The sequence below is a fragment of the Eretmochelys imbricata genome, chromosome 5 (genome assembly GCF_965152235.1).
Source record: "Eretmochelys imbricata isolate rEreImb1 chromosome 5, rEreImb1.hap1, whole genome shotgun sequence".
NCBI lineage: Eukaryota > Metazoa > Chordata > Testudines > Cheloniidae > Eretmochelys > Eretmochelys imbricata.
In genome coordinates, this window is record NC_135576.1 from 30,168,904 (window position 1) to 30,181,003 (window position 12,100).

At 40.6% G+C, this 12,100-nt stretch overlaps 1 protein-coding gene across 1 annotated transcript in view; it reads left to right on the top strand.

Moving 5' to 3' along the window:
* The window catches only part of ZNF131 (zinc finger protein 131), a 40,654-nt gene extending 29,394 nt beyond the window's left edge, over nucleotides 1–11,260 (top strand). Inside the window, exons 6-7 of the mRNA XM_077816804.1 lie at nucleotides 557–687; nucleotides 9,433–11,260. Of these exons, the coding sequence (XP_077672930.1) occupies nucleotides 557–687; nucleotides 9,433–10,101 (800 nt within the window). The 3' untranslated portion in view covers nucleotides 10,102–11,260. The remainder of the gene's footprint in view (nucleotides 1–556; nucleotides 688–9,432) is intronic.
* The last annotated feature ends 840 nt before the right edge of the window (nucleotides 11,261–12,100 follow it).

Below are 12,100 nucleotides of genomic sequence, written 5' to 3' on the forward strand. Positions count from 1 at the left end.
TCCTGGAAGGTTTCAGCTATTTTTTAGGAGGATCCATACTGACTTCCTGTAACTCTAAAACAAAAAATAGTCTTCACAGTTCTTGGTACATGATGAATATTTCTGTATGTTAAACTGGACATGAGTGAGTAATGCAGAGCTCTAGTCATTGCTCTAGTCATTAGTTCCAGTCATTGCTTGTATTTCATCTCAGCAAATCAAGATAATACTTGAATGTAACCAAGCTCTTATCAAAAATGAGTTTTTCATGAAACTAAAGATTCCATTTAAAATGTAATCAGCAGTTATGTCAAAATCATCATAGCTCCCAGCTGTGGAAAAATTAATCTACTCAACCATTGTTTTCTCTGCCCTTTTGGTTTCTATATAAAATGTATTAAATGAAGTGGCTGTTTCTATTGGAACAATCCCAGTGACTGCCTCTTTAAAAGATTATATCTAAATCTTTAAATTATATTTACCAAGTTACTAAAATCTATATACACAACAAAAAACCAACTCCAGTAGAATTGATTTGTTTTCCTATACCTCCATAAATTCTTATCTGTCTTAACAGGTGAAAAACCATTTGAATGTCCAAATTGCCATGAACGTTTTGCTAGAAATAGCACACTCAAATGTCATTTGACAGCCTGTCAATCCGGTGCTGGAGCTAAAAAGGGAAGAAAGAAGCTGTATGAATGTCAGGTATGTAATGGAAGCAACAGGAGGAGAGAGTCTTGGTGGGAGGGAGGGGAAATTTAAAAAACTGTTGGATGCCAAGTAATTTTATTTTTAAAATTACTAAAATTGTTTAGTTTAGCGAAGTAAGAAACGGTAGGCATTGTTTCTCTTACTGCCAACAGAAGGGTGTGGCTCCCACTGTTTAAGTCACAGGAGTTTTTACATACCTTAGTGGATACCATTCATAAGACCAAGACAAGCCATCACAGTTATTAACCATGAATCTTTTATTATTAAAGAAAGGAAAAGAAAACGTTAAATAACTCACGTGACCGAACACAACTGATTAACTGGTTACTTCCATTACAATATCTACGGTATGTCTCTCTGTAGAGACCTTTTAACAAAGATTATGTCCTTGAGAGTGAACCACTTCTGGGGGGTGCTTTTTCTCTTGGTAAGTTAAGACCCATGTATATTGTTTCGCAGAACTATTTTAAATGCATTAGTGATATCATTAAATAGGCAAAAGAATTTTATTTCAGTGCTTGCAGACTTTTTGATTATTAATAAATAACCAGCCTGTTTATAGTTGGTAAAGTAAGCAATCTTAACTACATCCTAGGAAATAAAAAAAAGTATTTAAATCAGTTACTTAGAACAAGCCATTATGAATGTTAAGGATCCTAAATCCAATTGAATCCCCTGTTTCATCTCCTATTCAGGAATACATGATATAAACAAAAAGAAAAGGAGTACTTGTGGCACCTTAGAGACTAACCAATTTATTTGAGCATGAGCTTTCGTGAGCTACAGCTCACTTCATCGTATGCATACCGATGAAGTGAGCTGTAGCTCACGAAAGCTCATGCTCAAATAAATTGGTTAGTCTCTAAGGTGCCACAAGTACTCCTTTTCTTTTTGCGAATACAGACTAACACGGCTGTTACTCTGAAACATGGTATAAACATTTGATTAATGTGAGAAACTGCTAGCATTTTAAGTTACAACAGCATTTCAGGATTCCAACAAAATCATCATACGAGTTTTAAATTAAATCCTTTGACAGTTTCTTAGTTAACTTCCTCTCACCAATCCACACTGAATTCTAGGGGAGCTTTTCCTTGGGTTGGTTTCATCTTTACTCCTGAGGGCATTCTGAGCCAAAAAATTAAAAATTCTCACAATATTTTAAAATTCTGCAAATTTTATTTGTCAAATAAATGTGGAGGCTCCAGCATAGAATTGGGGAGCATAGGCCACTGGCTGCACAGAGATGGGAATCACCCTGCATCACCCCGCAGGACACCCACTCAGTGGTGAGGCTGCACCCAGCCCTGACGCAGCGCAAGGACTGGGCCTGCCCCAGAAACACCCCCGTGTCCTGCCCTTCTGCACCAGGTGCACTAGGTGTGGGGCAGGCAGGCTCAGCAAGGCAGGATCCAAATGTGGAGGGGCTTAGTTTGGAGAGATCCAGGTGTGGGTTGAGAGGGTTCTGTGTGTGGCAATCTGGGTGCAGGCAGCTCAGTGTTATGGGAGAAATCTAGATTCACAGGAGCTTGTTAAGGGGTTCTGGTTGCAATGGTAATGGAACTCTGCAGGGGGGTCCTGGTGAAGGTGGTTTGGGCTCATCAAGATGGGTCTGGGTGTGAGGGGGATGGAGTTTAGCAGGGGGGTCTGGGGTGGTGGGCTCAGTGGGCGGAGGTCCAGATCCAGGAGAAGTGGGGCTCAGTGGGGTGGGGATCCAGGTACAGCTGGTTGGGACTTGGTGGGGTGGGGATCTGGGTCCAGGTGCAGGAGAGTGGGACTCATCAAGGGGGCTTCTAAGTGCGGGGGGTTGAGGCTCCGCAGGAGGGTCTGGGTGGATGGGGGAGCAGCTCCCTGTAACAGGGATCCTGCAGCTGAGGAGCAGTGGGCGCAGGAAGCAGGCAGGGGGAGTTTGCAGAACTTCCTGCTGCTGGGGGAGAAATCTGAGGGTGGGTCTGACCCGGCCCTAGACACCATGCAGGGGAAGAGGAAGCCCTGTCCTCCCCAGCCCTGCTGGGAATAGTAGGTGAGCCCGGCACAGAGTAGGAGCTAGCAGCTGGTTCTTCCCCAGTCCTGGTCCCTGCCCCACAGTGATTTATCTCTCTGCCAGCTGCACACGGAACATACTGCACACGGAACATATCGCATGACTGCTCTTGTGGCTTTCCCAACAGAAAGTCATTTTTCTGCGGAGAAGCAAAGAAATCTGTGGGGGACATAAATTCTGAGCATACGCAGTGGCGCAGAATTCCCCCAGGAGTACATCTTGAATCTTCTCTGTTTTTCTTATTTGTGGGTGGCAGCTTCCTTGTGGAGTACACTGCTGTGCTTGAGTAGGGTAACTGGTGGGATGTGAGGGCTGCTCACTTCCGAGTGTTTGGAGCACTTTGGAGTGCTCTTTCTATTTCTACAAAATTATAGTAGAAAAATCCTCTTTCGGACTTGTTTAAATTCAAGATTGGTTGCTGTCACCCTTTGATTGTCTTGATGCCTTCATTAATGGCTTAGGTGACACATTCAGCTCCTGAATATGCAATGTTTCTTTAATTGCCTTTGTTCTTCTTGTGGTGGAAAAGAGTCAGGTAACTTTTTTTTAAATTTAGTTTTGTCTTTTCAGTCAGTCCATTTTCGCAGAGATTATTTCAATTTTTTTTTAAGAGTTAGCCCGGAAATGAAATTCTATTTTCGAAATGTCCAAACACTCCTGTTCTTTGTATACGAGTTTTTAGTCCTCAAAACAGATTTTAAAATTAAATAACTTTTAGAATATCTTGAACTTGAGTTTTGACCCTATCTAACAAGTTTTGGAATGATTATTTTCTTTTCTTGCATTAGGTAAGGGTTTGTTTGTGCACTGCTATAAATTAGTTCCCTAATAATATAAACATTCTATACTTAAATGGTTTCTTATATTAGCAATTAATTTAGCATCAAATAACCTTGCTGTATTTCTATATAAAACATCTTACTCTTCTACTCCTGGTGGAATTCTGTGCCAAAAAATAAAAAATTCTGCACACAATATTTTAAAATTCTGCATATTTTATTTGTCAAAATAACACAATATAATCACACCAATTTCGATTACTTTTGGTCATTTATTTCAAAATACCTGTTAGTAAGTATGTCTGTAACAATGCAGACAATAAAAAAGATTCAAAAAATGTTTTTTGACAAATAGATTCCTTACTAGGCATATTAATACAGAACTCTGAGTAATAATTTATTTAAACTACAATACAGAATGGTATTTCCCACACCCTTCAGAAGTAGTGCAAAGTCTTGGGGGAGTCAGGGTAATGGAAGGGTAACGGAGAGAAGTAAATTGCTGGGAAGGAGCCTGGGTGTGAACTTGGAGAGCTGTTCGGTATGTGTGGGAAAAGTATGGAACAAGTTTTTTTTGGGGGGGTGGGGTGGAGAGAGATTGTTAGGGAGCTTCCCCCATGCAGACCCTGGCTGACCTCTAGCCTCTCCCATTCAGTCAGGCACATCTGCCCCCATCACCATGTGTCTCTGTGCCCTCACCCAGTCACTCCACTGTCCCTATGTAGCTCTTCCACACCTCCCCCTGTGTCTCTGCATCTCCCTCCCCCTGTGGTCCTGTGCCTCCACTCCCATTCAGCTGCTGCCCGAGTCTGTCCTCCCCCACTAACCCTTATGAGCCCCTGTCTGACCACACCCAGCACCCCACAACCCCTGTCTCCTGACCTGACCTGACAAGCGCTGCAAAGGCAGCTCTCTCGCTCTCTTCCCTCCTGGCGGGTAGCTGCAACTTTGTTCTATCCCCACAGCACCCTCTGGTGGGCAAAAGGCAGAACTGCAAAAGTTATTTTCTGGGCGCTGCTGCTGTTCTTGAACCACATTGCCCTTGGCTGGGCAAAAGGCGGAACTGCAGCAACATTTTGGCAGAAGTTTTTTTCTGCGCAAAAAATTGGAAATCTGCAGGGCTCATTAAATGTGCGCGCGCGCAGTGGTGCAGATTTCCCCCAGGGGTACTATTCATATAACAATGATATCAGGTAGTTACTGTATGAAAACTTTCATTTAAATACAAAATATTTGTAATCTGGAAAAAAGATGCTTATGCCATCTTAAGAAACAAGGAAGGCTTTCATCTTTTAAGTGGAATGATGAGTTGGAAGTATTCAGTATTTTCTATAAAACGCTTCCTACTATACATGTTCTCCAGGTTTAAAGAGTGGAGACTTTAGTGTGTTTACAAAAGAAATCAGTTTCAGTAAGGCAGTTTCTTGAATACCTTGTGTGAGTTTAAACGCAGGTTTTTCTTTGAAAAGAGGGGTGAGGAGAGCTGGTATAGGCTCACTTTACAACCTAGATTTGTGGGTCTTATAACACACCTTACATTCCTTTTTTACAATTCGGTTTCTTCCTAAAAGTGTGTTTGAGGTTTGTGTGCTTGATGTTTGCTTGTCCTTGAGAGACAGAAGCAGAAATCCTCTGGAATTTCTTTGATTAGGTTTAACATTTGGTAATGTGCCTAGCGAAATGTATGTATTCGTTGTATTTCCAAGCATCCTGGCTATAACATTCTAGTAGCTATAGCTTAACGTTCAGTACATGTACAAACCAACTTTGTAACAACTTAATAAAAATAAGTTTTATAATAATTTTATTAATATTTTTGCATCAATATTGAGTTCTCACCCCCCCCAGTCTGAAAACGGTCACTTGGTTCGTGAGTTGACTGAGCTCAGAAGGTGGGGAAGGAAATGGGAGAGGGATAGCATATCTCAAAGAAGTACTTCAAGTAAAATGGATACAGGTGTCATGATATTCAGACAAGAAATGTCTATATCCATAATAGTGTCATTTTAAAATGAGAGTACTAATAAGGAGCTTTGTAAAGATGTATTAATCATCACAGCTCTCACGAGAGGTAGGCTAAGCATTATCCTTTTACTGAAGAAGAGGCAGAGAGATCAAGGCCCTGATCCATCGAACCAGGCCCTCTCCACTTAAGCACATGCCTCACTAAGTACTTGTAGAGTCCTGTTAAACTCATGAAATATTGCTGAACTTTTGTTGCTGTCCTTCCTGTTTTGCTGCTGTCCTCTTTAAACATACAGTTTACTGATTCATTGTCTACTGAGTCTTACCCATGTCACATAAACTTACAATAACCGCATATGCTATGTATGCAGCATAGGTAAAAATGCTGTTAGATATGCTCAAGGGTCTTAGCTACCCATCTATATTACATATGGAAAAAAACACGATAAAGCACTCAAAAGTTAGGAAATGCCAGAATTAAGGTTGCCCATGCTATCTTAATGGGCCCCATATGCATATGCATTATGATGATCACATAATTTTTCCACAGGATCCCTGCCTCATTCAGTGCATAAAATGATTGTTGCTCACTTAACGAGCAGCTATTCAATATTTAGTCTTCTCATTATCAGTGTTTGATACTAGGCCTTATTTACTGCACACTATTCAAATAAACTGCTCTGAATATGAAATTAATACATTTCTTCATGGGGTTTTCTATGGCGTTCACCACTGCAGTATCTGAGTGCTTCCCAAACGTAAATCTATTTTACAGCACCCATGTTAGGTGTGGGGGTTGTATTATCCCTATTTTACAGATGGGGAGCTGAGGAAAAGAAATTAAGGCCAAAAATATGATATCCATTAATTTTGGGTGCCCAATTTAAGACTACTAGGACCTCACTTTTCAGAGTATTTAGTGTTACACAGCATTTTAAATGTTCAAAGCACAGCTCCCACTGACTTCATCTGTAGCTCTGTGTGCTCAGCACTTCTGCAATCCATCTCCAGGATATCAAGCTGGGCACCCAGAAAGTGAGGAACACAGCGACCGCTCATGACTAGTCTGGTTTAAGTGACTTGCCCAGCATTTCATAGGAATGCTGGTGTAGTCAGGGTTAGGATCCAGTTCACAAAGGCAACATTAGACTGCCTTAGACCATCTTTTCTTTTACCTTAACCCCTGACTCATTCAGTATACACCTTCCAACTTCTATAACAGATAAGCTAGAGAGGTCCTACACACAACATTCTCCTGTACTATATGACCCTGATTCATCCCCAGACCAAGTCCATCCGTGGCACTAAATGAGGTTGGGGTCCTGTTGTGAAAATAGTGTGGGATGTAATTAAAGGCCATGTCATAATACATTTGAACACAGGAGCTGAATGAAGGTTGCTTGTGCAACCTTAACTCTGGCATGTCCTAACTTTTGAGTGCCTGACCTTTTTTTTGATAAATTGTGTCGCTAATTGCTTGGCCACTCTTTAGTTTGTTATGAAATCTATTCAAGAGCCCAAATAACCAATATCAGTCAGGTTTATTGGTAATAGCCAATAAGAGGCTAGTACAGGGAAAAGTTTCAGTACGATACCAGTCTCCAGGAAGCTATCTTGTGCAGCATTGTTCTATTCATCTTACATAGGAGGTGTGCTCCCAGAGTTACACCCCTAAAGCCGTCTTTTTATACCCTACATGGTTACAAGTAAAAGGTACTGTGTACATCAGTGATGGGGAAACCTGTGGCCCACGGGCCGCATGCAGCCCATCAGGGTAAGCTGCTTGCAGGCCGCGAGACATTTTGCTGACGTTGACCGTCTGCAGGCACGGCCCCCTGCAGCTTCCAGTGGCCACGGTTCGCTGTTCCCAGCCATTGGGAGCTGTGGGAAGCGGCCAGCTGCAGGGACGTGCTGGCTGCCGCTTCCTGCAGCTCCCATTGGCTGGGAATGGCAAACCGCGGCCACTGGGAGCTGCAGGGGGCCGTGCCTGCAGATGGTCAAATGTCAGCAAAATGTCTCGTGGCTCGCAATCATCTTAACCTGATGGGCCGCAGGTTGCCCGCCACTGGTGTACAACATCGGAAATGAGCTTTAACTTATCAACTTTCAACCATGATTTTTCTGATACTGTGGTCTACCTCTTTGTTCTGAACATAGGCATTCCCAGTACCAAGGGGCATGATGGCACCTCCTAGGTTTGTACTAGGGTAGAATAATCGCATGTCTTGTCTCTTCCATTGGGACATTTCAGTAGTGGCCTGTGAGAATAGCTGCCTGCTTGTTACTCTGGTAAAATAATCATATGTCCTCCTCCTGACAACTTGCCTATCTACTTAAGCCAAAGCTTACTTCAGCTAATGCAAGGTGTTATGGGATAATTTAGGGTATATAATTGTTATCAAATCTGTGCTTAATGTTATTTATGCTTAATGAATGTTAATTTTATATATATTAGTGCAGATATCATACACATTCATAATACGATATATAGATGTATGCTAACCAGCATATATTATTGGTCAACACTTTACAATGTTCTTTTAGTGTAGTTTTTGTGTATATTTTCCTGTCTTGTAAACTAACTGGAAAAAAAACAAAAAATCCACTATATAGCATCAGTTGACACTCCAATGATTCATCAGCAGAGTTGAAACCTTTAGATCTACTGCACAGACCTCTGCCTCTTGAACAAATGGAATAACTGATACCAGTAATAGGTTATCATCCTCTTCTATAGACCAGCACGAGATAGGGATGGGACGCTTTGCCAGTGTGTTTCACAGATATTTGCTGATAGCAGAGGAATGGTGAGACTCAAGAATCTCCTGTCCCATTCTCTGCCTACCTAGTCGCAGTCTCTACCTCTCGGGTTTCTGCTCCTGGTTTACTTGCCGAGCCAGTCCCAGTTGAGAGGGTAGAGCGTGCTCAGATGCCCTGGTGATGGTGCATGTGCAGTCTGGTCAGTTTTAGCAGCTGTGAGAGGCTTTAGTGTGCTCAGTGAGGATAGAATCTTCTTTGATTTTTAGCTGTTAAAATGAAGCCTCTGCTGACCATTGGTGAATGGTGACTTTTTTTCACAGTCTTACAACTTGGCCAAATTTGGGCAGATTTACATGAGGATGACAAAAGCCACATCCTTGACACACAGGCCACCCCCTGCCAAATTTCAAGTCCCTGCTACAAAGCGTGGGGGTGATAGAACTTCTCAAAGGAAAGGTCATTAGAATTTTTAAACCTGGGCAAAACAACATACTTTTCCGTTGCTGCATTCTTGGAAACAGCTGAACCAATTTGGCTGAAATTTTCCAAAAAAGTCAACCAGCAACAGCTACCCGGCATGGAAAATTTTAGCCCAAATGGTTAAAGTTTGGCAAAGTTATGAGCAACTGAAAACAGGATCTTATGATGCAAAGTCTTGGGCAACCTTAATAATGCTGCCAGCCCTGCCTGTAATAGAAAAAGTGCAACATGCTCACTCTGTGTGGTAACTTTCACACATAACGTGTACGTATCATTTCTTCATGCAGTATTATAAAACAGATAGCCAGAGCTCTAACATAAGATCTTTGAAGGGGGAGGTGGAATTCAATATAAGAATTGTACATTTTTTTAAACTGAGGAACATTAAAAACACAGTACCAATCCATAAATGCCAAGGTTGTCTGCATCTTTATGTATATGCACAAGGCCAGAATTAGAGAAGCACTGTCAACTTGAAATATAATCACTTAAAAAAAATTCAGGTACTAGACCTAACTCTGAGTTCTGCCAATTTTTTTTTGTTATTTAACAAACTGGATTTTTTTGGCTGATGTCCATGTAACTTGTTCAGTCATAATAGCAAGAAACTACATGGTAAGCGTTTGTAAGCTTGATCCAGAATATACAATGTACTTTGCTTTATCAGATTTTTATTGACATTATTTAACATATTACATCTTGTTGTTTCAGGTATGTAATAGCGTATTTAACAGCTGGGATCAATTTAAAGATCACTTAGTAATACACACAGGCGACAAACCCAACCATTGCACCTTATGTGATTTGTGGTTTATGCAAGGCAGTGAACTGAGAAGGCATCTCAAAGACATTCATAACATTTCAGAACGAATAGTGACAGAGGAGGTTCTTCCAGTGGAAGCTGTGGAAACTGAACCAGTGACATCAATGACTATTATAGAACAAGTGGAGCAAGTCCATGTTCTACCAGTAATTCAGGTACAAGTGGATCCAGCACAAGTAACTATGGAACAGGTGCATCCGGATCTGATTCAAGATAATCAAGTGAAAGGTGCACAGATGGACGATCTACAAGAACAGGTACAGATTAGTTATGTAGAAGTGGAACACATTCAGACTGAACAGGGTGCTGATGTACATATGGAGGAGCTACATGTTGAACATGTAAATCAGATACAAATGGAAGAGGTACAGGCGGAGCTTATAGATGAAACAGATCTAGAACAAGTGGAGTCTGAAAACATTAATCAGGGAGAGCTAGAAGAGAGTGAAACTGGTGAAACAGGTGATGTGGAGACAGTTAAAGAAGATCATGAACAAGCTGAAGATTTAAAAACTCAACAAATGGTGGACACACAAGATGAGCAAGTGGATGATTAGGACAAATTACTATACTGAGCAGGTTTAGGGATGAAATACCAAATTATTTTTGTTAATTTCTACATTGATTTTTATACCAACAGTGGTCTGCTCTCCAGCATCGCTGTCCTTAGGAAACCAGACAGGTGGACCAAATTTAGGATATTTCATATACAATTAAAATCATCCTATTGTACTTTAAAAAGAACTTTTCCCCGTTCGTGTAATGCCTTGGAGCAAAAACTATCCCAGAGGTCAGCAGCTTTATGAGAAGTGTAATATTTGGTTGAATAGACTGTGTCATTATTAAACCATGCCCCTATGTGTGCAGTTGTCACTGAGAGACTCCTCACCCCCCCCCCCCTTTTTACAAGCCCTTGATATATACTGGCAGAGGAAGAGGGATGGGTGTGTTTTGTGTGTGAGAGAGAGAGAGAGAGAGAGAGAGCGAGATGGTAAAATGCTAGAATATGGGGATTCTAATGTACGCGTGGATATTTGAGGACGGTTGATTGACCCACTTCGAAAAGACACAGATGTTTGTCATCCAGCAGCAGTTCCTTAAAATAGCAGCAATTCTCAATATACTTTTTCCTAATCTGAACAGCTTTCTTTCAGCCTAGTTTGAAAATGTCAGACCGATGGCGACAAGTGCTGTCACTAAAGTTCTTGGAGTGCAAAAAGTCTTGTGCCTTTTCAGAATTGACTAAATTTCCACAAAGCTCCTAGAAAATTTAAGAAGCTAGTGCAGTAAAAGGCAATGTAGATAATGCTATAGTGCTTTATATTTTTGCTTGTAACTGTCAGCTACCAACTCTTGCTTTAAAATTTAGATGCAGGGTAGAATGGAGCAAATTACACATTGTGACAATTGTTGAAAGGGCCACTTACAATAGGAAAAAATTAGCTGAATCCACGGTAAATGAAGCGGCTGAAAGATTGTACCGTCTTACCACTTTGTATTAAAAATGAATGCATTCAAAAACAGAGGAAATGTGTGTATGATATATCAGGTTCCTGTTTTGAAATGAAATTTTCTCTGAGACTTGACATAAAGATCTTTGTGCTAAAAAGATTTAAAGCCATAGGTATGAGTGCTAAACTGTGGATTTAAAAGTAGGAGTGTAAATATTTTAATCAGTATTATTGAACAATAAAACAATACCAACCACGAGCAAAATGTGACATTACTTGCTTCAGTCACTATATAAGGAAACAAGTGTTTTAGTTTGAGTACTTGTACTGTACAATGTACACAGCAGGTAACAGTGCAATTCAGTTTAGCTCTACTGTAAAACATTTCCTCTCTTTGCAATAAATAACTGTTGGCTAGACTGTGATCTTGGTAATGACAATGGAGTTAGTGCAGATCCACTTTGACAGAGTAACCCATAATGTTGGCCTGACTTTTCAAAGGTGATGGATACTTTCAGTTACCAATGCCTTTAGTGAGATTTGGCACTTCTGAAAATCAGACCACTTTTTCTCATAACTGAAAATGAAAACTTATACAGATGATTTCTCACAGAATTCTAGCAGTCCTGCAGACCCCAGACCTATCTTGTTCATTTTCCTGAAAGTGCAGAATTATTCCCTGTAGTATGGCTCTCAAGTGCTTTATCTAGTCTCAGTCTAAATGCTTGCTATCTGCCACCATTTCCCTTGAGCAACTATTCCACAGTAAACATGGATAGATGTAAGGTTCTGAAACATAACTTGAGACAACATATAGTGGGTGTGCTCTTTCTATGTATGCTGCTTTACACCCATAACATTTTAATTGTCTCTATTTTGTTTTTAAAAAAAGAATCAGTGAGGTTGTGTAGATTTAACTGAGGGCAGAACTTGGCTTATTGCGCTTCACAAAAGAGTAGAAACAGGAGTCAAACAAGTGTTAATCTCCAATTTAGGGTTTCTGTCAAATCACTGCAACCAGCTTCTATTAATTTTTAACTGAAAGTATGTCATTGATTTTCTAATGTAAATATTAGGAATATTAAATCTTAGAAACATTAAATAG